Source organism: Miscanthus floridulus, chromosome 9, assembly GCF_019320115.1.
Source record: "Miscanthus floridulus cultivar M001 chromosome 9, ASM1932011v1, whole genome shotgun sequence".
NCBI lineage: Eukaryota > Viridiplantae > Streptophyta > Magnoliopsida > Poales > Poaceae > Miscanthus > Miscanthus floridulus.
The window spans coordinates 47,806,652-47,834,310 of NC_089588.1; the positions used below are offsets into that span (position 1 = coordinate 47,806,652).

Sequence of the window (27,659 nt, forward strand, 5' to 3'; positions counted from 1 at the left end):
GACACATAGTTCACCTTCGCTATGTGAGGTGGTTGGGCATTGAACTTCTAATTGTTGGTCTGGTTCTAAGGTGCTTGTTGATTCTGCTTCTTAGGACACTGATGAGCATAGTGACCTACTTCTCCACATCGGTAACAGGCATTGGGATTGTTGGGTGCACCACTCTTCACAGGAGCATTGTTAGGCACTCCCTGGCGTGTTGTAGGATTGCTGGTCTGTTGCGGGGAGACATTGATTTCCAAACTGTTGCTGATACTAAGGGTGTTGCTGGAACTGGTTCCGCTGGGGATACTGACCACAGTTTCCCTGGTGAGTTGGTCCTTGATTCCTCTGCTGGAAACCTTGCTGGGGATAAGCACGTGGGCGAGTGTTGCTTCCAGAAGCTTGCCCTTGGAGCCTTCTTTTCTTAGCTTCCATCTCCTTGCGCTTATCATCAATCACGATTGCACGATTCACCAAAGACAGGAAGTTAGGATAAGTATTAGACATCAGCTGGAGCTGTAGTCCATCATAGAGTCCCTTGAGGAAATGGCATTGCTTATCCTTGTCATCCGCTACATCATTAGGAGCGTAGCGTGATAGTTGGGCGAACTTGTCCCGATATTCTGCCATAGTCATTGATCCTTGCTTGAGAGATCTGAATTCTTCCTGCTTCAGTTCCACTAGTCCATCAGGAATATGGTATGACCGAAAACTATCCTTGAATTCCTGCCAAGTGATAGTAGGAGCATTGTTGGGATGAACAAACTGGAATGATTCCCACCAATCCTGAGCAGCTCCTTGGAGTTGCCCGGAAGCGTACAACACCTTCTCAAGGTTGTTGCATTATGCTATGTTTAGTTGTTTCTCCACAGCACGCAACCAATCATCTGCCTCCATAGGGTCTGAGGCATGGGTGAACACCGGTGGTTGACCTTTCATAAACTTTCCACGCTTATCTCTGACCTGAACAGGCGGTGGCCCTCTTGCAGGTTCATTGTCCAAACGCTGCATCATAGCTTGCATCAGCTGCGCTTGCATTCCCAATATCTGTTCCATGGTCACAGGTGGTGGTGGTGGATTTATAAGAGCATCACGCCTATGACCACGACCTCTGCCTCTTCCTCCTCTTGCGGCCATCTGTTTTCCAACAAATGTGCAAAATTTAGAGATTTTTCCAATTATAGAGAGCTTATAAAAGATAAGACACAATGCTGAGAATTTTCTGGACAAGACTCAAATTCAGCGGTTCAGTAAAACTGTTATAACTCGAGTTTCAGAGATCCAACAGAGGTGCACCAAGATTTGTTAGAAAGCTTAGGACATCAGCTACAACTTTCATTTAGACCACTTTTACAGATTCGGACTCACACATAGTCAAAAGTAGAGCTAAACAGAAACTGTTCTGAGTTCCAGACAGCGCAGGAATATCAACTTGTGACAGCTAGATCTCCCAAACCTGAACAGCTATTGATGTGATTCCAGAAATATTTGAAAGATACAGAGGTCTAGTTATCTCCACAAAAATTTCAGAATTTTTATCATCCCAGATTTCGAGATATCAGATAAAGAACATAGGCTGCTCCAGAAATCAGCACAGCAGAGATAAGATAAAGCGAAACATCTGTATTAAGATTTCATTCTAACTAAAAGTTTCAATCTAAGGAAGTTGTGGACATGCCCACAAACTTCCAGCAATCAAGCAAAATGCCAAATCAACTAAGTTCACAAATTAAACATCTAATCAACCAAGTTCACAAGACCACAAGACTAAATAAGAACACGAACTAATGACGTGGTAATCTAGATCAAGGCACCTAACACCTATGGAGCGGTGTCAATCATGGTGAAGGACCGGCGCTTCTTCTTGTAGATGGAAGGCTGTCCAAGTTATGCTCGAAGTTCATCCACTTGTTTCTGAAGACGTCTCTGCGCCCTCTGAGATGCACGCAGTTCTCCTTTGACTTCCTCATCCACTCCCTGCATAGCGTGGACATGCTGCACCGTTGCCTCCAGAGTTGGGTCATTCTCTGGTGGAGCCAAAACCTACCAAACACCCTCATGATCATTTCGAGGAAGGAACCTAAAGCGATCCTCCCTCATGGCCTCAAAGCGACGACCATGGTAGTGGATGTAGGCATTCTGTGCTGCATCCTCCATGCCATCCAAAGCATGGGCTCTCCTGGCAGGGGCACAGTGGACAGTCTCCACCTCATGTCCATTCTTGATATCGTTCCAAGCGGTGACCACCAGCTCTACCTTCTAGAAGGTAGCCTCCAATGGGTGCTGGTACTCGGCGCAGTGGTAGCTGATGGAGGTGTGCAAGTCAGGGTAGTAGTCGTCTAGCACATGGGTGAGGAGAGTGTGGTAGTAGGCTGTCTCTGGAGCTGGCTTGAAGTAGTACTTGCACTTCCAGCCAATCTCCTCGTCCTCCACGGGGGCAGCTGGGGAGGGTGCAGGTGTAGGGGAAGTAGCCGTCGACTCCTCAGGTGTAGCTACAACAGGATAGACTGGCACGGCGACTGGTGTAGGAGCAGGTGAAGGTGTCGTTGTAGCTATCTCCTTGTCGTCGAAGATGATCACAATCTCCCTCTCCTCCGGTGGGGCATGCGGGATGAACATGGCACGATAGCCGGCGGTGCTAAGGCCAGCAGTCTTCGGATTATGAGACATCTATAGATTTAAAGTGAGATAGAATTAAAATCAACAATTTTAAATAATAGATTAAGGTATGAAAAGCATAAATATTTTAATAAAATAACAAGAATAAGTCAGTAAGCAAGAAACCAGAGGAGCAAAGATGCTAAAACGACCATTTTCTAACTAGGCTTGCGTCCTACAGTCAACTTGGCTCTGATACCAATTTGTCACACCCAATTTTAAGGATAAAATTGAATGCACAAAACTCGTGTGTGCCTAGGAATCAATCACACACATAAGCTGACAAATTACATAAAGTATCATCACGGTGTCTCATACATTAGAGTTATAATAAAACATAGTCTTATACATCACAGCGGAAAAATAAAAAGATAATAAAACTCTCGTGGGCTTCATCACAGGGAAGGTCAACTGGTTGACCATAAGCCTAAAAATTCTCTGGGAAATCCTCATACCCGTTGTCATCTGTTATCCATCCGGGATTTTTAGCCAAATAAAGAAAATAAACAAGTGTAAGTACATTCTGTACTTAGCAAGCTAACATGGGGTTATGAAGCTCAAAAAGGATTGACTCTAGTTTACTGCAGTTAGCATTTTTAGTAGGTCAAGCTTTTATTCTCAAGTATTATCAAGTTATGCTTAAGCTCCCATTTAATCCCATAAGAACATATATCAGTGTAAAGTGTATCATAGATCATCATAGAACATCTTAATAGATCATCATCAAGTATTCAGTTATTCTATGAGTTTTTTGGGCCGCTCGTAACCGTGAGCACGGCTGTTATAACAGTTTGTAACCCTCTGCAGAGGTGGTGCACATTCACCGCGAGTCGTGATCCCCATATGCCCAGGTTAATTACTCCCATGTCACTACCAAGGTGAGCGGGCAGGGTACACTATGAAGCTATTTCATAGGTTTCCCTAACAAGTTAGGGCCGCTAGGTTTCTTTGGTAGGTAGATGTAGGAACCCCCTTTCCTGTGGCACATATCCATCACGGCTATACTCATAGGAACAGAGGCAGTCCTATACCCAACGTGGCAAGCCCCATTTGCGCCAAAAAGGTAACCTCTAACTAGCTAGAAAAGATCCTATTACTGAGCTAAAGTCAGAGCCATATGACTCTCTCGGTTACACTGTCAGTCCCAGCTTTTGCCGACAGATAAGTCCTTATGGAGGGCTGGGAGCAACATGAACAAAGGTCATTTGTACATTCGCCCTATGGAACAGTTGTTATAAATCATGTTACTCACTTTGTTCCAAAGAATCATTCATCATCATGTATATCAAGTTCAGTTAGAGCACTATCAATCTACCCATATGCATTTAACCTATAGGAGACAAGGAACAGGATGAACAATCACTAGGATGTCCTTACGGGTATCAAAATTAGACACATGCAAATGAGTAATTGATTAAAGTGAAATAGGACATCAAGGAAGGCCCATGCTATACTTGCCTTGGTTCACAAACTCGTGCTGGTCCTGCTGGTCGTCGAAGAGTTCTTGGTCTCCAACGTTTTCCTCAACGTCTGAACGCGACCAACACAGCAACATACAACATTCCAAAAGCATTCATGCAAAGCAAACATTCCTATCATTAGAATAGTACACCAACAGTATTGAAAACAAGATAAAATGTTTGTAAACATAATCTACGTCTCGCTACGATCACGTCAACGCGAAGTTCACGAAAAACGGAGCTATAATGCGAAAGTTATGATTTAAACGGGTTTTCCTATAGCCATATATTTAATTAAATCTAATCATGAAATTAAAAAGTTCCAAACTTGACTAACAGTAGTTCCAACATGTAGCTTATGAAATTACGAAGCTAACGCGATTTGAATGGATCAATTCGGAGCTAAAACGATAATTTTATAAGCGAAACAGTTCAAATGGCATTTCTGTAAATACTGAAAACGTATTTTTGACTTAAGCCGTGGAGTTTACGCTTTCCAAATGGGATTGCACTTTTAGGGATTTACGCCTTGGACTGCGGGTTAGGATTAGAAAAGTCTGGGTCTCTTTTACAAAACAGCCACGCGAAAGGGTATCGGCTGATCTCGGCCATCGGATCATGGATGCAGGGCTCGGATTAGACCTGGGGAGGGAGAGAGGAGAAATCCGGCCGGCCACAGTGACGCCGGCGGTGAGGCGCCATTGCCGGCGGTGTGAGGTCTCGGTCGCGCGCGGTTAGGGGCTAGGGTTCACCAAGCGGAAATCCGAGTGCACCGGTGAGCGCGGGGGAGGAAGGGGGTCTCGGCCATGCCGTTACGGCGGCCGGGAACGGCGGGCAGTGCGGTGGCCGCCATGGCCGGCGACCACAGCTCACGGAGCTCGCAACCAGGGCTCAAGAAGCCAAGAAAAGAGAAAGTAAGGGCACCGGGAGATAGAGGGGTGCCAGGGGGTTCTCACCGCGGGGAAGAAGGATGACGGGGAAGCTCGGCGGCGGCGGTCCGTGCGAAGGAGAAGACAGCGGATTCCGGTGACCTTCGGCTGTGGCGGTTGCGGGCTTCCTCGATGCTTGGCGAGCGTGAAGAAGAGAGCGAGGAGCAGCAGGGTGCGCGGGGAAAGGCTTGGCTGCTATTTGAAGCGGCCGGGGCGCGAGGGGGCGCTCCCACGACGCCAATCGTGGGCGGCAGTTGCGGCCAGGCCGGGCTCGAGCGGTTCCAAGCCACGTGGGGAAGAAGGCGGCGCCGACAAGCGGGGCCCGGGCGTCAGTGGCAGGGCACGGGGGAGCGTGGGCGACGGTTGCCTGGCGCGGCTTGCTGGGCCGAGCGGCTGAGGCGCGCGGCTGGGCTGCGGTTGGCGGGGTGCTGGGCCGCGCGGGGAAAAGGGGAGAGCTGGGCTAGGGCTGCGGTGCTGGGCCGAGCGGGGAAAAGGGGAGAGGGGGCCAGCGGGCCGATTTCAAGAAAGGAGAGGAAAAAAATGATTCTTTCCTTTTCTATTTCTTCTATTTTCCAAAACCCTTTTTAAATTCAACTTTCAATTCTTTTTGAAATCTTTAACAAAATCCAAACATTCATAGAATGATATGCAACAGCATGTATGCATCAAAAAGTTTCTAAACTTATTTTTAAATTTTAATTCCACAAAATTTATTATTTCCCTATCTTTTAATGCACACACCTTTGCTTAAATAAATCATATTTACTAATTTTAAAAGAATGCAAATTTTAGGATGTTACAGTATCCAATAATATAAACGGTTTAAGCCCTCCTAGAGCAAGTCCGCTGGTACTGTGAGTTATTATTCTATTGAATGGTCGTTACAAGGCCTTTTTTATGTCTAAATAAATACAAATGGACATAACGACTCTCTTACGTGTAAATTAAATGTTTTTTGTGACTTATGTGTAAATGAAATGTTGTGCAATTAGAATCTAGTCAGACAGCAGAGAGTGTTAGAAAGTAGATAGCCAGAGACAACGAGTGGATGTGAATGATTGCCCGTATTCCATTAAACAGTGATGTACATATATATACAAGAGCCCAAATAGGCAATTATAAGTCTGAAAGAGAGGTGAAAAGACACCCTTTGAGATTAATCCCTAATTGATCATTAAATAATAATTCTCAACACTCCCCCTTGATCAATTAGTTCCTTGTAATCTTCATTGTTCATCTATTATGAATCTTTGGAAAACCCTATGGGAAAAACCAAAGTAATACTGGCATACCAGACAAAACTCCTTAAAACCCAGTGGAAAAAATAAGGACAAACACCAAGATATACAATCACCAATGTTATTAGACCCTTTGAGATAAACCCAAAGTCTTAGTCTAGAAACACCATGACCATATGGTCAATATGCATCAAATATCATCTTCCAAAAACCCCGGTGGGAAAAATAGATGATATAGCATATACCTTTGTGTTGACATTGCCTCATCAAAAACTTTATATGAGAAACCATAAATGGAAAACTCACAAAAAGAAAAGAGTGCAATGCATCTTATGCCCCAAAATCGTCCACCAAAAATCCCTGTGGGAAAAAATGGATGATATGACATAACCTTGTGTTGATATTGCCTCATTAAAATCGTTATATGAGAAACCACATGAGAAACTCATACAAAGAAAAGAGTACAATATGGTGTTTGCAACAAGTTATTAATCAGAGAGACTCTCCCCCTGATACATGCAAATCTCAAAGTCAATTTGTACCAATGCACCCAACACATCAAATATGGAGTATGGTAGATTTTGTGAATATCTCAGCGAGATTATCACACGACTTAGTTTGCAAATGTTCATATGTTCATATTACCTATGGAGTAGAACCATCTTAGTGCAAAAATATTGCATTAAGTATAACTTGTCTCCATCTACATAACACAAGTTGTATTACCTTTATAGATAATGACCATTGATTCAATAGAATCAACACCACATAACCTCAGTATGTGATATATCATTCTGTCAAGCTATAAACATTCATGTAAAAGCCTTGTACCATACAATATCAGAATGAGGTGGAAATGACCACTAATGTCTATTCAAAAACTACCACAAAATGGTCTTTCCATATGTTAAGCCTTTTTAATGATCTAGAATTTGTGGATGTTATAGATAACCAGAATCATTATATCCAATCATAACCGGATCATGGGTTCTTACAAATGAACACACCAAGATCACATGTGCTGTTAAGATATCAAAAGATATTCTTAACTTCAATCTACCAATATTTGGTAGGAGTAGCGCTGCTACTAGATAGCAAATCATTGCAAAAATAATATCTGGACAAGAACTTTTGCAAGATATATTAGCGCATCAATAGCACAGAGACAATGGACCACATGTCCCAAAATCTCATCTCAATCACTATGGCATAAAACAATCTTCCTCTATCATGAGGCAGAACAACCATATGATACCTTCATATTGAGTCACTCAATATGATATGGATATAGATAGCTTTTGTACAAAATCCTGAGAGAAGATGCTTGGATCACAAACACAAAATGAAATTTTGGTTTAGTCTATATCTTCCATCTCAAACTCCGTCTTCAGATTACTACGTACTATTAACATGTGTTCATCACCAATTATGTCAAGATTATTAACCATCATATAATACTATGAAATCCAATCAAACACTTCAAAATGAACACCCATGTGTAATCAATCTTGTATCCCTTCAGTTTAAGGAATACACACAAAGTCGACTATACCAAATTCAACTTAACTGCTTTAAGTCATATATTGACTTAAGCAATACACAATATATGTTGCAATTTTATGTATGAGAGTTGGGTAAGTGAACTCCTTCCTAAAAGCTTCACAAATATACCAAATCAAGTGGTCATATAAATATATGCAATCACTACATCTATCAACAATCAACTACAAAGATAGATGCTTTTGTACTACCAATCAAAAAATAGTATCGGAAATTTATAACACTTACTATGGAGAATAATTTGCATTGAAAATCAATGCTTGGGCTTTGTGTAAACCCCTTGTGCTACTAATCTTGCTTTGATCTCACCACCGTATTGTTCTCAATCCATTACAAGATAAAAACACATTTGTATCCCACAGTAAAGATACCTCAAGGTGTTGGCATCGTAGCCCCAAAACACCTTCTTTTTGGTGAGCAAGACTATCTTTGCATGTATTACATCACTCAACAAGTTCTAGTAAGAGTGAGAAAACACTCTACCATGGTCTTATTCACTGGATGACTTGGAATGTTGTATACAGTTTATTCAGAGAAGTATGTGTCGACACATGTAGCCTTTCTATCATATAATTCTCCGGTCTATCAAAACTCAAAGTACCCTGAATGACTCATCGTGACTTTCCGAAACGAGAGTCGGGGCGTTCCTATATCCCAACATTAGTATTTAGGTGCACCTCTGAGCTAGGTTTGTGGATGACATCCATCCACTGGGTAATATCCAATATTTACCCATAAGGTGTCGCCAACAATAGGTTGACCTGCATTTACTATCTTAGAAAGAAAACTTTCTATTGCTTAGCATGACTAATTCTGCTTTATGGCCATACTTCTCCCCCTCTTATTTAAATTGGGAGTTGAGTGGTTTTCCTTGGTACCACCACTCTTTCTAGCACACACTTGCAAAGGATTAACAAGATTAAAAGACACCTTAGTAATCAGTAAATGCATTTGGCAGTTTATTTGTAATATTATGCAAATCAATAATTTTTTGAACTCAAACTTCAGTTCATTTAGTATGTGATCCTGAGCTTGAAATGCCTCATTCATTCCAAATAATTTTCTGACATTATGTGTGGTACATCAAATCTCCCCCTAATGTGTGGAAATACTCATTATCAAATAAAACCAGCATACGGGTCATAAATAGATCCTCCATAAGAGGTTCTAGACACTTAACAATCAATGGAGAGATTGAAATCTCACACTGATCTCTAGTTTTCTGTGTGTACCCATCAGTGTATACTGTGGTGGTGAGATTGGTATGCATACAACATAACCTAATCTTACATAAATAGAAAATCTTCATGGATTTCCACGTACTAAATGCATATAGGGGATATACAGTTAATCACAAATCAGGAGTGTGTAAATTTGCCTGATCCCAACACGAAGTTGGCAAATAGCAATTCACTAACAGTGGTCCTACTATGATCGTGATGTCTTTCTCATAGATTCCATTTTATCCTTTTGGATATGTAACTAAACTTTTGATATACCAAACAATCGTCATTGTAGGCACAAAAATTTAGTAGTGTCCAGAATAATCAGCACACAACATGAGCCAGTATTTACCAAATGCATGGCTGAGTGTGGATCCTTCACACACTCTAGATCATCTTATAGATGTATCATCACAACCATGAAATGCCTGAACTGTCCATACAATCGTTGTGTCGGACCCACACTTATACTTTTGAATATGATCAAGGAATCTAAGACATTCAATCTGATTTTAAGATAAGAGGTTCTTAAAATATATTTTCCTGTTGCACTTATCATATCCTTACTTTGGGAAAATCATGACCAAAAGAATTGCCAATAATTTTTCACCTCATCCCATATGATGACCAAGTTGATCATTCCAAATTCAGAATGCATCAATAGTGTGAAAAAATATCTTATACGCAACATGTTGTACGGGGATGGTTATATGCATAATACAACGAAACCGAGACTCATCTCATTACTTATATGCCATATCCAATGTTGTCTTTTTGTGTTTCCATACAAAAACACATTTGGATATTTCTATAATTTGGTAAGATATAAGTTTAATTAGGACATAATAAATATCCTCAATTGCTAACTCAGTATCCATATGAAGAATGATAGTGGCTAAATAGGCCAAACTATCATTGCATCGCATGAGCGATGGCCAAAATTATTCCCTCTTCAAGAACCAGGAATATTTTGCTTCCCTAATTATAGAGTTTGTGGATACAAATGTCCACTAGGCACATATCATTTCCATTGGAATGATTCCTGTATAATCTATATGTGACAAGAATTTAATGAAATTCTCGTCTAATATATAGAAATCCATAAATATTGTCGAGTATCGAATACATCAATATGATACCCACAATAGTTATGCATTGACAATAAGCATTACAACATATTTCGATGGACATTATCAAATAATATCAATGGACCATGAGATTATTTCAAATCTCAAAGCAAGTCATTCAAAGCATATTTGATGATCATGTTGTCCATGTATTTGAGGTTCTCTTACGAGAAAAGTGAAGTGTTGTTATGTGATCCCATAGGATCCAGCAGTGAATAACCAACATCCTAGGTAGCTTTAGATTTAAGATTGAAAAATACTTCATATCTTATGTCTTAGCTCCTGTTTCCTCCCTTATAGACTTTTGATATAGATCAATTTCAAACTTAAGAGTATGATATTGTTTAGTGCTATGCTAAACACAACCACATATATGACATTACTATGTCATTCTTGGGTTCACATTGTCATGACTCATTTTGCACATTAGGCCTTTTGCTTCTGTCATTGGAAGCAAATTGTATGAACAATATGATCGTAGTCTTCCATAGTTTGAAAACTAGACATGATCCACTCATGATTAGCCTCAAGGTATATGAGTTCATTTATTGTTCATAACACTCTTGAAGAGTGAGCCACAAATTATGTGCATTGTCTTCCATAATCGAAAAACTTTATGGATGTAGTACCTTAACAATAATAAGGCACAATTTTCTTTGAACTATAACAAACAACCCATAATTGAGGTTCATTAATTTCTTCCATTAGTCCATGGGATAAACCAATGTTAATGTCCATTGTCCATGTGAGATAGTGGTGCCATCTAGGGCGAGTTTACCAAACTCCTCTGAAATGAGTATCCACAATATGTGACAAACCATTGATTTAATTAATTTACAATAATGGTAAATTAAAAATCAATATGGCGATGTTATAATATAAAATGCAAAATTCTAGGGGATTCCATATCTTGTCACTTGGTTTTGGATAGTTGGAGCTAGTCACAAAAATTGTAAACCTCACAACCATTAGAGCTAACCAGAAGTGTAGACCTCACAAACAATCAGCACTAATATTGGTACACACATTGTAGATAATCTCTATATCCAAAACATAGAGTAGATCTATCAGTAGTAGGCAAATAAATTGCTGCTATAGGCATGGTCTCTGGGCTGATATATTCGGATGAATAGACCACGGCCCATGCCTAAGACTCTACTACCTGTGTGTAGCCTTTAACAATGAATGATGGTACCATTCTCATATTTCCAAAACACTTATTTGGGAGAGCACAATGTAGGTAATCATCAAGTTCAAATAAACATGATGTAGACCTCTCAGCAATGGGCGAATAATCACTGCCATAGGCACGGTCTTTGGGCAGAATAATTCAATATGAATTAAACGCAGCCAATGCCTAGGACTTCATCACTTGTGTTTTGATCCCATATATATCCAAGATATGCATTGGAAAATTTTGCATAATCTATTATTAATTAAGTAACACTTAATTAAGAGAATTCACCTATGTTAAAATGCAATTTATGAAAAATTACTAAATTAACAAGGTCAACAAAGTACAGGAATGATCACTTTACTGTACTGGTACCGTTAAAACATGAAACTTACTAAGCACATAGTACTATAGTTGGCTAGTGGCATAACTATGCAAAATCCCATAGGATCAAAGCGGAAATCCACTTCCAATGTTAGCCTCACTAGCAAAAAAAGGTTTGACTGCCATTTTGCTTTTCCAGATTAGGCCAATATGGGCCTAAACTCACCCATCATTAATTAACTATCTAATTAAGAGGATTCGATTTTGTTGCAAATAAAATCATTGCCAAAAACAAAATCGACAAACTAAGTATGTTTAGACATATATAATTTTTTTGGTCTAAAAAATGTATAGGAGTAAAACTCTACTATACCACTATGTTAAAGTCCATGACTAAAACAGAACATTATAAACACAAGAAACATATCTAAACATTGCAATAGTAAATTCATCTACAATATAACTTGCAATATAATTGATCATGATGCAAAAATTTGATCACGCGTAGATCTCAAAATTTTACACTAGGTAAACATTGTGCATCATAATCATAAATTGTTTAAACCAGAGGTCTAAATCGAGCATTTATATGAAATATATGTAAATGGAATATATTGCATATTCGCATTGATGATTTAATGGGGGTAAATAAAACATAAGGCTGAAATACGCTAATAATCCTTGGATTATCACGTAATTCACATAATATAGGAGAGTCTTTGTGCAAAACGGCACAATCCTTGACCCCGTTTGGATCCATGGGTTAGAGCTAGTTTTGGCTAGTTGGAGCTCAACTAGCCCTAAAGTAGCCAAACAGGAGGGCTAGAGTGGGTTATTTGCAACTAGTCCACCCTAAAAAACTATCCCCCAAAGAGATGATTATTTGGGCTAGTTGGGGCTATTTGAGGTGGGGTCCACTGTTTTCTCTCTACTTTCACCTGCACCAATGATTTGGAAAGCACATTTATTATCATTTTAACCCTTGTATCAAACATCTCTTAGGCTAGAGTTAGTTCAGGGCTAGTTAGCTAGAAACTAACTCTAACCTCTAGCTGTGCTAGAGTATCAAACAGGGCCCTTATCCTATCCCCACGAACGTTGCTCCACAGTCCACACGGATGGGTTCTGTGGCCCCCCGGCCTCGGGGCCAGAGGGACGGCGCCACCATCGCCGGTCACGCGGCACCGACGTCGGTGGGGTGAGTAGGCACGAATGCCTCCGTACACACGTGCGCAGCCACGCCGGCCTGGCACGCGGCCACCGCAACCGGGCCCGGCGAGTGGGTGCTGGCTGCCACCGCTCGTACTCCGTCCGTTGTAGGGTGCGAGGGACCGGCCGCGGGCTCCGGCCGCCAGGGACAGCCTGTCTCAGGCTCCGAGTCGCGCATGGCCTCCGGCTGCAGGCGCGACGGGCGCGGAGGCCGCCGCCGAGGGCAGGCTCGGAGTCGCGCAGAAGCCGCCGGTTGGGGCGCATAGCCGGGGGCGCCGGTAACCGCAGGCACAGGTCGCGGGCTCCCGCCGCCGCGGAGCAAGCCAGTAGCGCCGGGCGCCTGCCGCGGGCGCGAGGCCGCTGGCGCGGGACCACGCGTGCGCGCGCTCCCTGCTGCCTAGGCGCTGCGGGGAGCCGGCCGCCGGTTCGGGGCCGCAGCGCAGCAGGCCGCGCGGGGCCACCTGCCACGAGTGCGGGCGCAGAGGCCGTGGGCGTCCGGCCCGCCGCGGAAGCCATTGAACAGTGATGTGCACACGCAGTTACTAGAAAGGGGTGAAAAGAAACCTTTGATATTAATTCCTAATTAATCATTAAATAATAATTCTCAACAGAGAGGAGGCCCAACTTGTCAACAGTGGCCCTATTCGCTTCTCTTATAATCCGTACTTTTTAGCTTATTTTTTCAGCCGGAGCAGTATTTTTCTCTCCCAAGAAATCAGCCAGAACTGTATTTCGGTTTTTTTTTTCAGCGAAGCGAACGGGGCCCGCGACCTATTCAATGGCCAAGGAGTCTACCGTTTTTTTTCAGCCAAGGAGTCTACCATTTATTCTACTTAAAGGCATTACAAATGATTTCTCGGCTGATAGGATAATTGGTAAAGGCATCATTGGAGATGTGTACAAGGTATGATTAAAATTTACATTTAGTATGCTAGGGTTGTTGTTGTCGCTTTTTTTTTGTATTATCCAGTTTGGATTTCTCTTCTTTTAATCTAATCGGCAGCTCCGATTCCATTGAAAAAAAAAAGGTGGCCATTCAAAACCTAGAAGCACGTGATCCAAGTTCTAATTTCACTAAGATGAGATTTTAATTTTTAAATAGGGAATTTATGAAGATGGGACAATCATCGCCGTGAAGATTCTCCACAAACATGTTCGTGAACTGGTGCAAGGATTCGAGAGAGTGGCTGCAAGCTTATGCCATGTCCAGCATGAAAATATTGTACAGTTAGTTGGCTACTGTGAGGAAACAGAAGATATAGTTGTAGAACACAATGGAAGAAATATCGTTGTTGAGATGTCAATTAGGGCACTTTGCTTTGAGTATGTTCAAAACGGAAGCCTTGAACGGTATATTTCAGGTACAGCGCTGCAGCATTTTTATTTGTTGATATTCTATAAACCTGAAAGTTTGGGCATACAATACACTTGCTTTGCTTTTGCAGACGAGTGTTTTGGACTCGATTGGCGCACACGATACAAAATAATTAAGGGAATTTGTGTTGGTTTAAGACACCTTCACGAGGGATTGCCCAGTCCTATTTTCCATTTGGACCTGAAACCTCAGTACATATTGCTTGATGAGAATATGACGCCCAAAATTGGACAATTTGGTATATTAACACTATTGGAAGCACACAGTACTCTGAGACCTGTTGACACCTCATCATTGTGGTTGGCCACAACTTAACGTGGCTTTTGCCCTTTGGCTACTAAATTGCATTTTCTTTTACCAGAACCGTGTCTGATATTATGATGTTCTGCAGGAGATACATGGCGCCAGAGTACATTAATAAAGGAGTAATTTCAAATAAACATGACATATTCAGCCTGGGTGTAATAATGTTGGAGATGATCACAGGACACAAGGATTACCCCGAGTTTGAAACCCAAAAAGACTCTATCGAACTTGTAAGGCGAAAAAAAGAGGCTTACTTTCGTCTACAAATGCATTTGTTTTTTTTTATCTATCATTCGATCTTACGTTGCACTGTTAACTCGATGTGCAGGTACTCGGAATGTGGAGGAAAAGGCTACAGCAGGAAACATCCAAGGCCCGGTCGGTGGAAGGATATTGCCGCCAAGTGATGGCATGCATCCTAATAGCACTGAAATGTGTTGAGTACGACAGGCATGATCGGCCCGACATAGTAGAGGTTGTCCGTGCGTTGGATGAAACAGAGACATGGATTCACGACGACAGTGATCTGCTTGATGTGCACCCGACGGATCTCCGCTTCGCCTTCAAGCCGAAAAAACACGCCACCTGCTTGGTGCAGCTACACAACAAGCAAGACGATCCTGTGGCGTTCAGGATTATGTGTCATAAGAGTCCAAAGAGGTACCACACGAGCCTGCCGCTCCACGGCATGGTGCCTCCCAGGTGCACCTACACCCTCGCCCTGATGACTAGCAAGCAGCTGAAACCACCACCGTCAGACAGCGATGAGGCCTTCGTGTTGTGGAGTGTTGCAGTGAGCCATTCTCAGGAGCTACAGCTGAAGAATCTTAGTAACCAAGCGTCGGCGTCCAGAGAATATGAAAATATGTTCAGGAAAGCACAAGAGTCTGCTGACGATGAGATGCAAGAGGTGACGCTCAAGTGTATTTCTGCTCCACCACCAGCTGATGAAGAGGCAACCTCCTCTGATGTAAGTTTTTTTTTTCTCGAACTACACATGAGAGCTACGCGTCATTTCATTAAGGTAGAAGAAAAAACGGGTTTGGGTAGCTCCTACCCAGTTACAAAACACACACCAACACCTCAGCAGCCATTATACTCAGGCTGCGCCAGAATCGGGAAGAGGTGACCAAACAGAGAGCACTAGCTCTTGGAGCTTGGAAGCCCCAGCCATGCACCATAGGCGGCCCTCAGTGTTTATAGCCCTAAGAACCTCCTGAGTGTTCGGCCTGACCTTTTCAAACACGCAATCATTCCTGTGTTTCCAAATCTCCCAAGCGACCAGGATTATCAGAGAATTAAGGCCCTTACGCATCTCTTTTGGTACAGCCAAGAATGTTTTCCTCCACCATCCAAAGAAACGGGTCTCGGGAGATTCAGGAGCTAGGTGTATCAGACCCAGGCGTTGGAAGATCAGCACCCAAACCTGGCGGGAGAACACACAGCCAACCAGTAAGTGGTGGATTGTCTCCGGAGCTTGGTCACAAAGGGGGCAAGCCTCCGGATGAGGCAGACCTCGCTTAGCCAGGCGATCAGCGGTCCAACACTTGTTGTGAAACACTAACCAAATGAAGAATTTGCAACGCGGAGGAGCCCAGCTTTTCCAAATCCTCCTCCAAGGCCCAATTCTGACAGAACCCTCAAAGAAGGCAGCATATGCCGATTTACTGTTATAGGACCCCGATTGACTTAACTTCCATTTGTATTGATCTGGAGTATCTTGTTGCAAGACAACATTCTCCACAATATCCTAGATCTGAAGGTACTCATACATGACCTGAACTGTACGCGCTCCCTTGATGTCACCCACCCAGCGATTATTTTGGAGCGCTTGAGCAATAGTCCTTCTTTTGGTCAATCTTTTAGGGACCGTGTTGAACAGATTGGGAGCAATTTCATCCAAAGTATGACCATCCAGCCAGCGATCTGTCCAGAACAAGATTTTCTCCACATTACTAACTAGTGCATCCACAGCAACATTAAAAAGGGCCTGAGTGTTTCTGGAAATTTGTACTGGGAGACCAGCCCATGGCCTGAAGGGTCTGTCTTTTGTGCCCAAAGCCAGCGGGCCCTTAATGCGCAGCCAAGCAGTTCCAGGTTAATAATTCCAAGTCCTCCATATTCCAGAGGCGTCTGCACCTTTTCCCAAGCTACCAAGCAATTACCACCATTGGCCTGTTCCTGTCATTTCCACAAGAAGCCCCTTCCTTTTTTGTCTATAGCCTTGAAAACCCATTTTGGAAGATCCATGGCTATCATATGATAAATGGGAGCAGCGGTTAAAACCACTTTTACCAGTACCAATCGCCCGGCTTTGTTTAACAGGGAAGCTTTCCATCCTGGAAGATAATCAGCCACCTTATCCACTAAAGGCAACAGTACTTCTTTGGTCGGTTTGCCAATTGTGAGTGGAAGACCAAGGTAGGTACAGGGGAATGCCTTGATAGAACAGGAGAGAACCTCAGCCGTGAGAACCAGCTCTTCATCAGTACAGTTGATAGGAGACACTAAGCTTTTTGATAAATTGGTTCTGAGTCCCGAGGCATGTCCAAACAGGTCAAGGAGGTGGCGGACTGTGTTAAGATCTAAACTGTCAGGTTTCAAGAAAATAACAGCGTCATCAGCATAGAAAGAGACCCGATGCCGGGCCTGCTGAATGGCTAGAGGTTGAAGCAGTGCCTCCCAGGATGCATGCTCAACCATTGAATTAAGAACATTCATTACCAACAGGAACAACATGGGGGAGAGAGGATCCCCTTGTCTAAGGCCTCGGCGGTGAACTATGAATTCCCCTAGTTCTCCATTCACTAGAATCTGGGTGGACGATGTGGATAGGATCAGGCAAATCAGATTACACCATCGCTGTCCAAAACCCACATGGCGAAGGATTTCCAATAGAAACAACCAGGAGACAGAATCGAAAGCCTTAGATATGTCCAGTTTGAGCATGATATGAGCTTCCTTTTTCCTATGCAGGGATTTCACCATCTGTTGTACAAGCAGAAAATTATCATGGATGTTCCTGCCTCGGATGAAAGCACTTTGATTTGTAGAAATCAGAGAGGGGAGAAATGGAGCCAGTTGATTTGCCAAGATCTTGGTGACCAACTTAGCAAAGCTATGAATTAGGCTAATAGGCCGAAAATCCTTCACCTCTAGTGCATCTATCTTCTTAGGCATCAGTGTAATGAAGGCCGAGTTGAGTAGTCTGAACTTAATGACATGGCCACGGTGAATAGCATCCAAGGCCATCAACAAATCGCCTTTGGTAACACTCCAGCATGTTCTGTAAAAGCGCCCAGTAAACCCATCAGGCCCAGGGGCCTTGTCCAATGGCAAATCCTTTATGGTAGCCCATACTTCTTTAGAGAATTGCACATCCAAACTTGACAAATCATGTTGCTGAATGCCAATTTCATCCAGATTTATTGTATATTCCCTCTCAACTGCACTTCCAAGAATGCCTTCATAGAAATCCAACACTGCATCTTGTTTATCCTTCTGTGATATGACCACCTGTTCCCCAACATGTAGCTTTGGGATGTAATTCTTCTTTTTCCTGAATCTAGCGTGTTGATGGAAAAAAGCAGTATGAGCATCCCCCTCCTGGAGGTACAATATTCTGGAACGTAGTCTGGCAATGGTCCGTTTTAGTGAGGCCAAACCAAGACAGTGAAGCTTTAGTTTCTTGCGCAGCCATTCCTCCCCATCCGATAGGTCCCTAGAGTCCCTCTCAATTTCCAAACGGTGGAGGACCTCCTTAGCCATTCCAAGCTGGACTTTAATATTCCCTATCTTCCGTTGTGCCCACTTTTGGAGACCCTTACTGAGGCGCTGCAGCTTCAGGAAAAGACGCTCAATGGCACAATTAGACTGTACAGGAGCCTCCCAGTTTTGCTTCACAGCATCCAAGAAACCCGGGACTTTGGTCCAGAAACTTTCAAAGTGGAAGCGCCGCTTTCCACTGGTGCTTACCTTCAAGCCAAGAATCAGTGGGCAGTGATCAGAAACTCCGGCCGTTGAACTCTGTAGGACTGAATCTGGGAAGATACTTTCCCAGCCCAAACAACAGAAAGCACGGTTCAATCTAACTAGAGTAGGAGACCTTCTCTCATTCGACCAAGTGTATTTACGACCCATAAGCGGTATCTCTTTTACCTCATCCTCATCCAAGAAGCGCCTGAATCTCCCCATCATAGCCCTATCCAAGTTTGTATTATTCTTGTCGGTAGCCTGGTAAATCAGGTTGAAATCCCCTGCCACAAGCCAAGGTCCATTGCAAAGTGCTCAGATATTCCTAAGTTCTTGCAGAAATAGCACCTTCTCATCATCACCCTGTGGGCCATATACGCCAGTGAACCACCAATTGCGACCTTCCTGTTCCGAGAACAAAATACAAGATGAGTATGTGTCCACCCTGGAAGCCAATGCCTGACAAACATTACTTTTCCATGCAATCAAAACCCTTCCTCTAGTGCCATCGGCCGGGAGAGCTATGAATTTGTCATAAGCTGTGCCAAAGACTGAGAGTAACAGATGTTGAGACATATTGGTGACCTTAGATTCTTGCAAACACACAATATCAGCATTACTGGAAAAAATTGCCTCTCTCACAGAATTCTGGTGATCCTTCTGATTTAGGCCTCGTGCATTCCATATCATTATAGTAGTAGGATTCATTTCAACGGATTACAATCGACCTGAGATAGGACCAGAGTCTCACAGGACATCAGCGGACCACCTGCTCCCCATCCCCAACAGTCCAGCCAAAGATGGCAGCAATGGCTGATATGTGGGAATCAGATAGCAAAGGATTGTAAAGCTTGCAATATCTGTCTTGCGCTTTCGGCTCAATGACTTCCCTTTCACTAAAGCCTAGTTGCCTCATCACCCTCTTCTGAGCCTCTGTTACCAAAGGCCTTAGTGAGCATGGTCCTGCACCAGCGACCCATCGGCTGCGCCGAGGCAGAGATCCTGGCGGTGGTAACTTCCTCCGGCACTTCTGAATCACTGGCTGAGGAAGAAGCAAATCAATTGGCTTGCACACCTTGTTGAGCTTCTGGATTGGTGATTGCGGCCTGACTCCCTGAGAATTGGCATCTGTTGTATACGCTTCCCCTGATTTGGCTCTACGCCGCTGCCGAGAATAAACCCTTAAGGGGGCAGGTGAAGCTTCACAAACCTGGAGGCGTGGTGTGGCCGGGGCATCATCTTGTGTCAGAGAGGGAGCAGAAGGAGCCACTGGGTGCTCCAAATCCCCCACTTGGGAGCCACCGACGGTGGGTACCGAAATGCTCCACATCCTGAGATCTGCCGCCGACGGGAAGCGCGTCGGGAGAGAACCATGCGCCACCGGGGTGGTCGGCCCGTCGCCCAGAGAGGCCCTGCCGTGGGCGGGGGGAGCCATGGGCGCCGGCAAGCTCGCCAGCCTATGTGCCTCAGCGTCTCTGTCGGCGGGAGCAGGTTGCAGCGGTGGTGGAGCACCGTCCTTGAAGCATTCCAACACTAGGTCGTTGATGGATCGAGAGTCTTCCTTGGGTGAGAGAGGCTTTAGCCCATTCTGTTCCGAAGTAGGCCCACCAGACCCTGGCCTACCAGACAGCAGTGGCCCAACTGGAATCCCACTCTGCTCTGAGGTAGGCCCAGGAGGGTGAGGCCCATCCATCAGAGAGTCAGCCACGTTCTTTTCGTCTTCCTGGGCACCTTCATCTTCATGAGCCCTTTCATCTTCATGAACCTTCACATTAATTCCGCCAGGGACCATGCAGGCAGCCACCTGTGAGGCTGCACGCGCCAATAACTCCATATGCACAACTTCCAGGGTCCCCTCGGGCGCCATGCTGGCCGCATGCGCCATAAACTCCTCACTCACTTCTTCCGGAGCTTCTTCGGGTGCCATTTTGGTGGCCACCTGAGAGACCGCACACGCCATTAATTCCACATGCGCATCCTCCAGGGTCCCCTTGGGTGCCATGCTGGCCGAATGCGCCATAATCTCCTCATTCAATTCTTCCAGAGCTCCCTCGGGTGCCATGTTGGCGGCCACCTGGGAGGCCGCACATGCCATAAACTCCACACGCACGTCTCCCATGGCCCCCTCGGGTGCCTCAACCGTCCCTTCCTCCCGGGTGGCCTCTTCGGGTGGCGGACCCTCAAGCCCGTCGTTTGGATTCGTGCCGCACGAGGAGCGAGCAGGCCCCAACCTTGAATGCACGGGGGGTCGCGCCGCCGAGGGACTTTCGGATGTCGTCTGCCCCGGATGCTCCACCGGCGAGCCACGCCGCCGCTGCCAACGCCTACAACGGCGACCACCTTGGTGGTCAGCCGGAGGCGGGGGTGGGGGGGGCATCAGCCGATGGGTTCCGATCAGGGGCCGAGCATGAAACCTCCACCTGATAGACGAGGCTCCGCATCCCGTCCTGATCACCAGCTCCAGCCACTGTAGGTTCCAAGATTTCCAACTCCATGCCTGTGGGGACACGGCTCGGCGAAGAACACCACGCCATTACCCGGAAAACGTCCCGCCGATCCGCCGTATCTGGATGCATTCCATCTACCCAGCAGAAATCGTTGAGTAACTGTTTAGCCGTCTCCAGGTCCCATGCGTGAGCAGGGATACCGCGGAGTTCAACTTCGACCAGAACAGGAAGCGCCGCCGCAGAGGAGTGGAGGAAGCGGGACCAACGCATGATGTGCAGGCGATGAGCTTGAGAGATGATTGGCCTCCCTCCTCCGATGTAAGCTTTGTTCAGTGACCTCTCACCTCTTCCTGTGTAATGTAATAACAGGTGCCTGTTTTCTTTTGCTTATTCTATATATATGGTTTTCCTGGGGTTTGCATTGGTCCAGCAGCTCTCCGGACAAAAATTTGAGGTAATTATATATCTTCATTTTTTGTTCCTAGATGCTAACTATGAATTCATTTTTCAATAAGAAAAATAGGAATGAAGCATGAACAATCTGGTTCCTCTGAACTGATGATCGTGCCTCCCATTTGGTTGCACCAGATCATAGCCACGCTGAACGCACATAAAGTGTCGTCTGTACAAGTTCATCCGACGGAGCCATGGTGACTTCTCTAATATATTACCTTTTGTTTGCTGACCAAATTAAAATGATTTCCAAATAATCAATGCCTGGTGGTGTAATAATTCTAATTGCCTGCCTCAGGATTCTGACAACCCATGAAGGGGGAAACCTTCGCCGTTGGAACTACAAGACAACGGTATATTTGCATTGCATTCACTGCTCAGTAGAATGTGCCTCGTACTCCAGTTAATTTTGATGAACAGATTCAACTTAGGTCATATTTTCATTTATCTGCAGGAAGTCTTGAATTCATTTGAAGACGGAGCAGGTACGGAAGCTTTCTAATTAATCCCCGTAATCGTTTACCATTAGCTCCTCCCACATCATCCCATGATGTTTGATCACATTCCACAACTTTGCAGTTTATATCGCTAAATTCATCCCACAAGAGGAATGGATTGTGGCCGGAGATGGCAATGGGTGGATTCATGTGTTCAGCTGCGATGGATACCAAGACCCGACAAGCTTCGAAGCTCATGATGGTCACATCATGTCGTTGGCTGTTCATCCCACTGATTCCTATGTGCTGTCATCGTCTCATGACGATCACCTGATTAAGCTCTGGCACTGGGATATGCATTGGGACTTCAAGAAGGGACCCTGGGCGTGCACTCGCACATTTGAGGGGCACACTGACAGAGTGTCGCAACTAGTTTTTAACCGAGAGGACCCTGGTTGCTTCGCCAGTGCATCATGGGATGGCACGGTCAAGGTTTGAACCACAACCAGAATATTAAACTTCTTGTAGTGATGTGGGATTGTCCTAATGTTTAGCATTCAATATTTAGTATGAGCTTTTCCCTACCAAATGCCTCCTAGTGAGGATTTTCATGTGCTATGACTGGTAGTAGTGTTATTATTACTACTTAAAAACACTAGGAGAACTCCACCATTTTGGTAGTGAACCTTATTACTTGTACGATCCCTTGACTTTTTAATTTTAGTTTTCCTTATTGAACTGGTAGTGTACCAACAACATGAAAAAATTAGAATGGTGTTTCATGATGGTCATTTTTTGAGTACCTATTTTGAAATGGGCCATTGACTACCCTCACAGATCTGGAGTCTTAACTCTGATGTGTGCAAAACAATCATGTCAGACACGCATCAGGATGGCCTTCTCTGTGTTGATTTCATCACTGGTGCTGATCATCAGCATCTTATCACTGGATCAAAGGATCAGACTGCGCAGGTTTCAGTTCGCATTTTTAGTTGTAGAGTACATTCATGTATCATCTGCTAGCTGTTTCCATGGTTAATACCATTGTAATGCGTTCTGTCTTTTTTTTTTATTCAACCAGATCTGGGACCTGGAGATACATAGGCGCAGGGAATACCTACAAGGGCATACAGACCATGTTAGTGTTGTCTACTATCAACCAGATCATCAGAAACTAATTACAGGTTCACTTGATGGGACTATTCGGATTTGGGATGCCACTACTTACAGGTATCCCTTTGACATACATATATGGGCATTAGGTTCAAATAAGAACTAGTCAAAATAGAACAAATGTTACAAATGGTTCTTATGAAAATTGTCATGGGCAAATACAGTGCGCATAGTTGATGGATTGGTATCAAATTTTGCTGAAATAATCCATCTGAGTTTTTATTATCAAAGAAGTTAACAATATATATAAGCTTCTTCCCTTGCAGGCTTGAGAATATTATTGCTCTTAACCTAGGAGCAGTTTCTGATGTTGGATATATAGAGGAGTTACAAAGGTAATTCAAAAGTTGCTGTTCCTCGGCTACTTTACTCACAATGCTATTTCCAATTAATAGTGAATAATGAGCTACTTTGGATGAATAATGAGCTACTTTCTAAACCATCCGATGGGTATAGTCTATGTCCACTGGAACACCAGACACGTTTTCATATTTGCTTTATAAATTATACGCCATGGCATCATATATTATCCTCTAATTATATAAGAAAAATTCTTATATTCCTCCATTTATTTTCATAATGGTTCATGTAAGAAGATACTATGAATCTAGTTGGTACAGGACACTAAGGATATCCAATAGCATATATGAATTAGTTCAATACAATTTAAGTAGTTTAAGACACATATTGTTGAATATAAATTGTTTGCATACCAAGGGCCTGTTCCAGCTCTCAAAAAATAACTTCAGATCTGCAGATCCACGCAGCTCCACCATAGAGCAACTCCACCGTAGATCCGAGATCCCGAAAAGCGTTTGGTACGGCTCCAGGTTTCCCTCCATCTCACTGAAATCTAGGGCCCACGCGACAGAACAAAAAATAAAAAAAAATGAGCATGTCTTCTTCCCCCCGATGGGCTCTAGCGCCTGCGCGAGCGGATGGCCAAAGGCTGCCTAGTGGGACCTACCGCGGCCTCACGGGGCTAGCGCGGCTAGGCGCGCGCGGCCAGTGGAGGCGGCCACGGCCCTCTCGCACGTGGCTGGGGCGGCCCTCCGACGGCTGGTGAGCACCGCGTTGCTCACGGCACATGGCCATGGCGGGGCCAGTGTGGCCACAAACCAACGGTGTTGTCCAATATATAACAAGCGTACGTGTGCGAGTTGAGGAAGGGCTATTCGTCGTCCATCCTGCTCTCCGTGTGCAAGGACCGGCCGGCCGAAGGAGATCTCATCCATCGTCGTCAACGTGCGGCGATGGACCTCGACCTTAAGAACGGCGGCACGCGGCCATGGTGGGGCCAGCACGGAAAGCGGAGGCTGGGGCAGCCCTCCGGCGACTGGGGAGCACCATGTGGCTTGCCGCACGCGGCCATGGCGCGGCTTGCAACACGCGGCCATAGCACGGCAGGGTGGCATGGCCAGGCGCCGTGGGGCGGCTATGGCCGGGCGCGGGGTCGGCGAACACGGTGGGACGCCACGGTGCAGGCTGGGGGTGGGCGCGGTGGGAGCAGTCCTCGCCGGCGTCGGTGGAGGCGACTACGCTCCCGACGGAAACGGACGAGGAAGAACCGAAACACAACATTAACAAACCGGTCATTTTCCACTAACGAGTGGTGGTGGTGGATAATTTCCCTCAACTCCACCAAATTTGATTTCGTGAAGCACCCTGACGAGATCCTAGCATAAGGGTATGTTAAGCCTCGGGTCCAGTGGTTCTCGACCGAAGAAGACTCCCCGACCGACCCCTCCGGGATCGCCCGGGGGCTCGGGGACTATGCCCATCGGGCACGCTCGCGCGTACCCTATCGGTAGCCTGACTCGGCCGCAACTTCTGCCTAGGGCTCGGGAGCTTCCCCGAGCCTTGGGCTTCCGATCTACGGCACCTCCGAGCCCGACCCTTGGCTCCTGCCCGGCTGACGACGCCAGACAAGGTCCGAGCACAAGAAGACAAGTGCCAGGCTACCGATGCCTAGGGACTCCCTAGCGCCGCTCCCTAGGCGTGCCCCTGTCAATTGCTCCTCCGTCAGGGTCACGTCCGAGGCATGACACAAGAAGACAAAAGCTTCCCACGGCCTCCGGGGGCTTCCAGGCCCGCGCGTCCACCCCTAGAGCCGACCTCCTTCACCACCAAGAAGACTCTAGAATGTCTCACCTGGTGGAGACCGGTCCAAGCCGACATATCCTGACACGTAGAGTGTCAGAACAGAGCAGCCGGACGACGCCCAGGCTTCTTTGGCTCCAAGACACCTCGACGGTCCATGGCGCACCGCTACAAGGCCCTCCTGGACTTTGGGGCACGTAGACCGTAGACTAGAACCCCCAAACCGTCATGTACCCGACCTATCTCGTTATATAAGGCATAAGGTTGGACCTAGGAGGGGAGAGGATCCCAGATCGATCACCAGACACTCCATTCCATTCCATCCGCCTCCGCTCGGCACCGAGAGCAATGCAACCCATAGAGGGGCACCAAGAGCCCCTCCACCGCATCCTGTCGTCTCCTTCCTCTCCGACGAGGGGGAGACTCCACCGACGCTGAGGCAACCTTAGGATTAGCACCGAGCTAACCCCCTACCAAATTTTCTTCCTTTACACTCCATTGTAACACCTTGATTTTGGGTGCTCTTGAGTATAAGGATCATCAACTGCTGGACGTAGGGACCGAATTGGCCCGAACCAGGATAAACTGCTGCGTCTTCTTTGCGTGATCCTTGTGTTCCTGAGTCCACCCGAGCCACCGGAGACCCGTACTCTAACACCGGCTCGAACAACATGCTTGCCACAGTTTTGACCCCGCAACACATCCCTTGAGGTGATCCACCAAATCCATGAATCTGGGGGCAGATCCACCATTTTCGTGGAGCAGATCTATGGTGGAGCTATTGGATCTAAAACCATTTGGCAGAGAAAATCTGGAGCGGAGCTGCATTTTAGGATCTAGAGCTGTGTGGAGCTCTGTCAAAAAGACCCTAAAACTTTGTTTGTCTTCGCTCATTTTCATCAATCTTGTCCTTCTGGTCCATCTGAAATTCGTGACTAAAGAGTACACTAATTTGTGTAGGATTATTGTCGGATGCTACCAAGGAATAGCAATGATGGAGATTAATTTTCATGAACTCTCAATTGCGAGCAAAGGACGAATGCAGATAATGCCATGAACATGAAATGGCATTTGTTATTACTATGCAAATCGTTTGAGTTGCAAGCTCACTGACAAAATGCCGAGTACACAAACAGCCGGATGTTTCAGTGAAGCTAATGGATGGATTGTTTCTCTATATTATGTTTCTTAGAACTTGGTGAAGGAGAGTGTGAATGGTGTGCTATTCGTAGTGGTGCCACATCAAGTAGTCCGATGGAATTTCTGTTTACTGTTATGGCACATCATGATTATTTGGATGTGGATTGAGATTGATTGATGTGCAGTATAAACTAATCATCAATCATCATAGAGTAGCTAGTACTGAATTTTGGTGACAATAACTTCCTTCGTTTCTTGCATTCTGAACTCGAATCGGTTGCACGAAAATTCTGCAGAGCAAAAACTTTCACTCGTGCAGTTCCGATTCAGGTTTCAGGGGAGATGCATGTGGCACATTATGCGAGAAGTAACAATGAATCTAAACGAATATGTGGCAAGAGTAAAAAAACATATGTCAAAACAAATTCCTCAGAAGTAATGATGAATCTAATTCCATAAATCCACGATACAATCCTATTAAGTAGACAGTTGAAGTTTACATACTCAAAAGATAACAAGATGACCACAGCATTGTGCAGAATGGAGAACACCATAAGCACAGAAGCATGTACACAACTAGAGATAAGATCGTTTCGTTTTTTTACTAACTTAACAAAATAGTTATAGCAATAAACAATTCAAAACTGTGTGTTCCCAACAGAAAAAATATATATACCACAGGTATTAATCATAGCGAAAGGAAGTAACAATTTCACTCATAACTTAAGATTTTGCTCCAAATATAAAGCCAAAAATCCGCAATCGTGATAGAATGGAAGCATATCAAGCACCAAGAGCATTCTATGTCTGAAACAAGGCGATATCGGTACAGATCAACAGTCATATAAAAATGGAAATGACTGGTGGAAACAATATAATACAAGTCATGCCATGCTTACTGACAGTGTACACACAGCTACAATGTTTATGCCATTATGGTAAATAGTACTAAAACTAACCTAAACCAGAATGACAACAGTGAAAATACAACAGTTATTAAAAGGCCGAGACAACCTGAGCAATATTAGAATTTGCTGACACTAGAATTTACTTGTACATGATTTAGAGAACTATGATGGCTTTCCTCCCTTTATGCATCTAATTACGTTGTAAGAGGCTACATTTCCAGATGACAACACCTATACATAGCATAAAACACTAGTTCACGTGCTTGTATGTATGACCCAATTATAAATGGTACAGAGGTAATCGCATATACTCAGCCAAAAATATACTCACATAGCATAAAACACTAGTTCACTCGTCAGATTTGCATAAAGTGGCACGCGCAGCGACGGGATCCAACCAAAACTAAGATCTAAAGAGAACCGTGCTACACCGCCAACCCATCACACGGATCCAAGTAGGTCAG

General features: G+C 44.7%; 3 protein-coding genes across 6 annotated transcripts; all 3 read left to right on the top strand.

Annotated features, from left to right (window-relative positions):
- The first annotated feature begins 12,816 nt into the window (after positions 1-12,816).
- Positions 12,817-14,688, top strand: LOC136479830 (probable receptor-like protein kinase At5g18500). The gene is made up of 4 exons (XM_066477565.1): positions 12,817-12,873; positions 13,634-13,788; positions 13,987-14,245; positions 14,651-14,688. The coding sequence occupies exons 2-4, from the start codon at positions 13,663-13,665 to the stop codon at positions 14,686-14,688; spliced, it is 423 nt and encodes a 140-aa protein (XP_066333662.1). The 5' UTR covers positions 12,817-12,873; positions 13,634-13,662.
- A 211-nt stretch (positions 14,689-14,899) lies between these two features.
- On the top strand, positions 14,900-26,483 carry LOC136481869 (coatomer subunit beta'-3-like). Of its 4 annotated transcripts, none has more exons than XM_066479147.1 (9): positions 14,900-15,535; positions 21,500-21,634; positions 21,736-21,790; positions 21,892-21,922; positions 22,017-22,366; positions 22,712-22,846; positions 22,956-23,104; positions 23,314-23,382; positions 26,108-26,474. In XM_066479147.1, the coding sequence occupies exons 1-9, from the start codon at positions 15,513-15,515 to the stop codon at positions 26,202-26,204; spliced, it is 1,044 nt and encodes a 347-aa protein (XP_066335244.1). In that variant the 5' UTR covers positions 14,900-15,512; the 3' UTR covers positions 26,205-26,474. The 4 variants fall into 4 exon arrangements, with proteins under 4 accessions (XP_066335244.1, XP_066335245.1, XP_066335247.1 ...); XM_066479148.1 differs by having other exon boundaries at positions 21,508-21,634; positions 26,108-26,473; XM_066479149.1 differs by lacking the exon at positions 14,900-15,535 and adding an exon at positions 21,299-21,302 and having other exon boundaries at positions 26,108-26,473.
- LOC136479831 (uncharacterized) lies at positions 14,903-15,513 on the top strand. The gene is made up of 2 exons (XM_066477566.1): positions 14,903-15,450; positions 15,510-15,513. Exons 1-2 carry the CDS (start codon positions 14,903-14,905, stop codon positions 15,511-15,513), a joined length of 552 nt encoding a protein of 183 aa, XP_066333663.1.
- Positions 26,484-27,659: the final 1,176 nt, after the last annotated feature.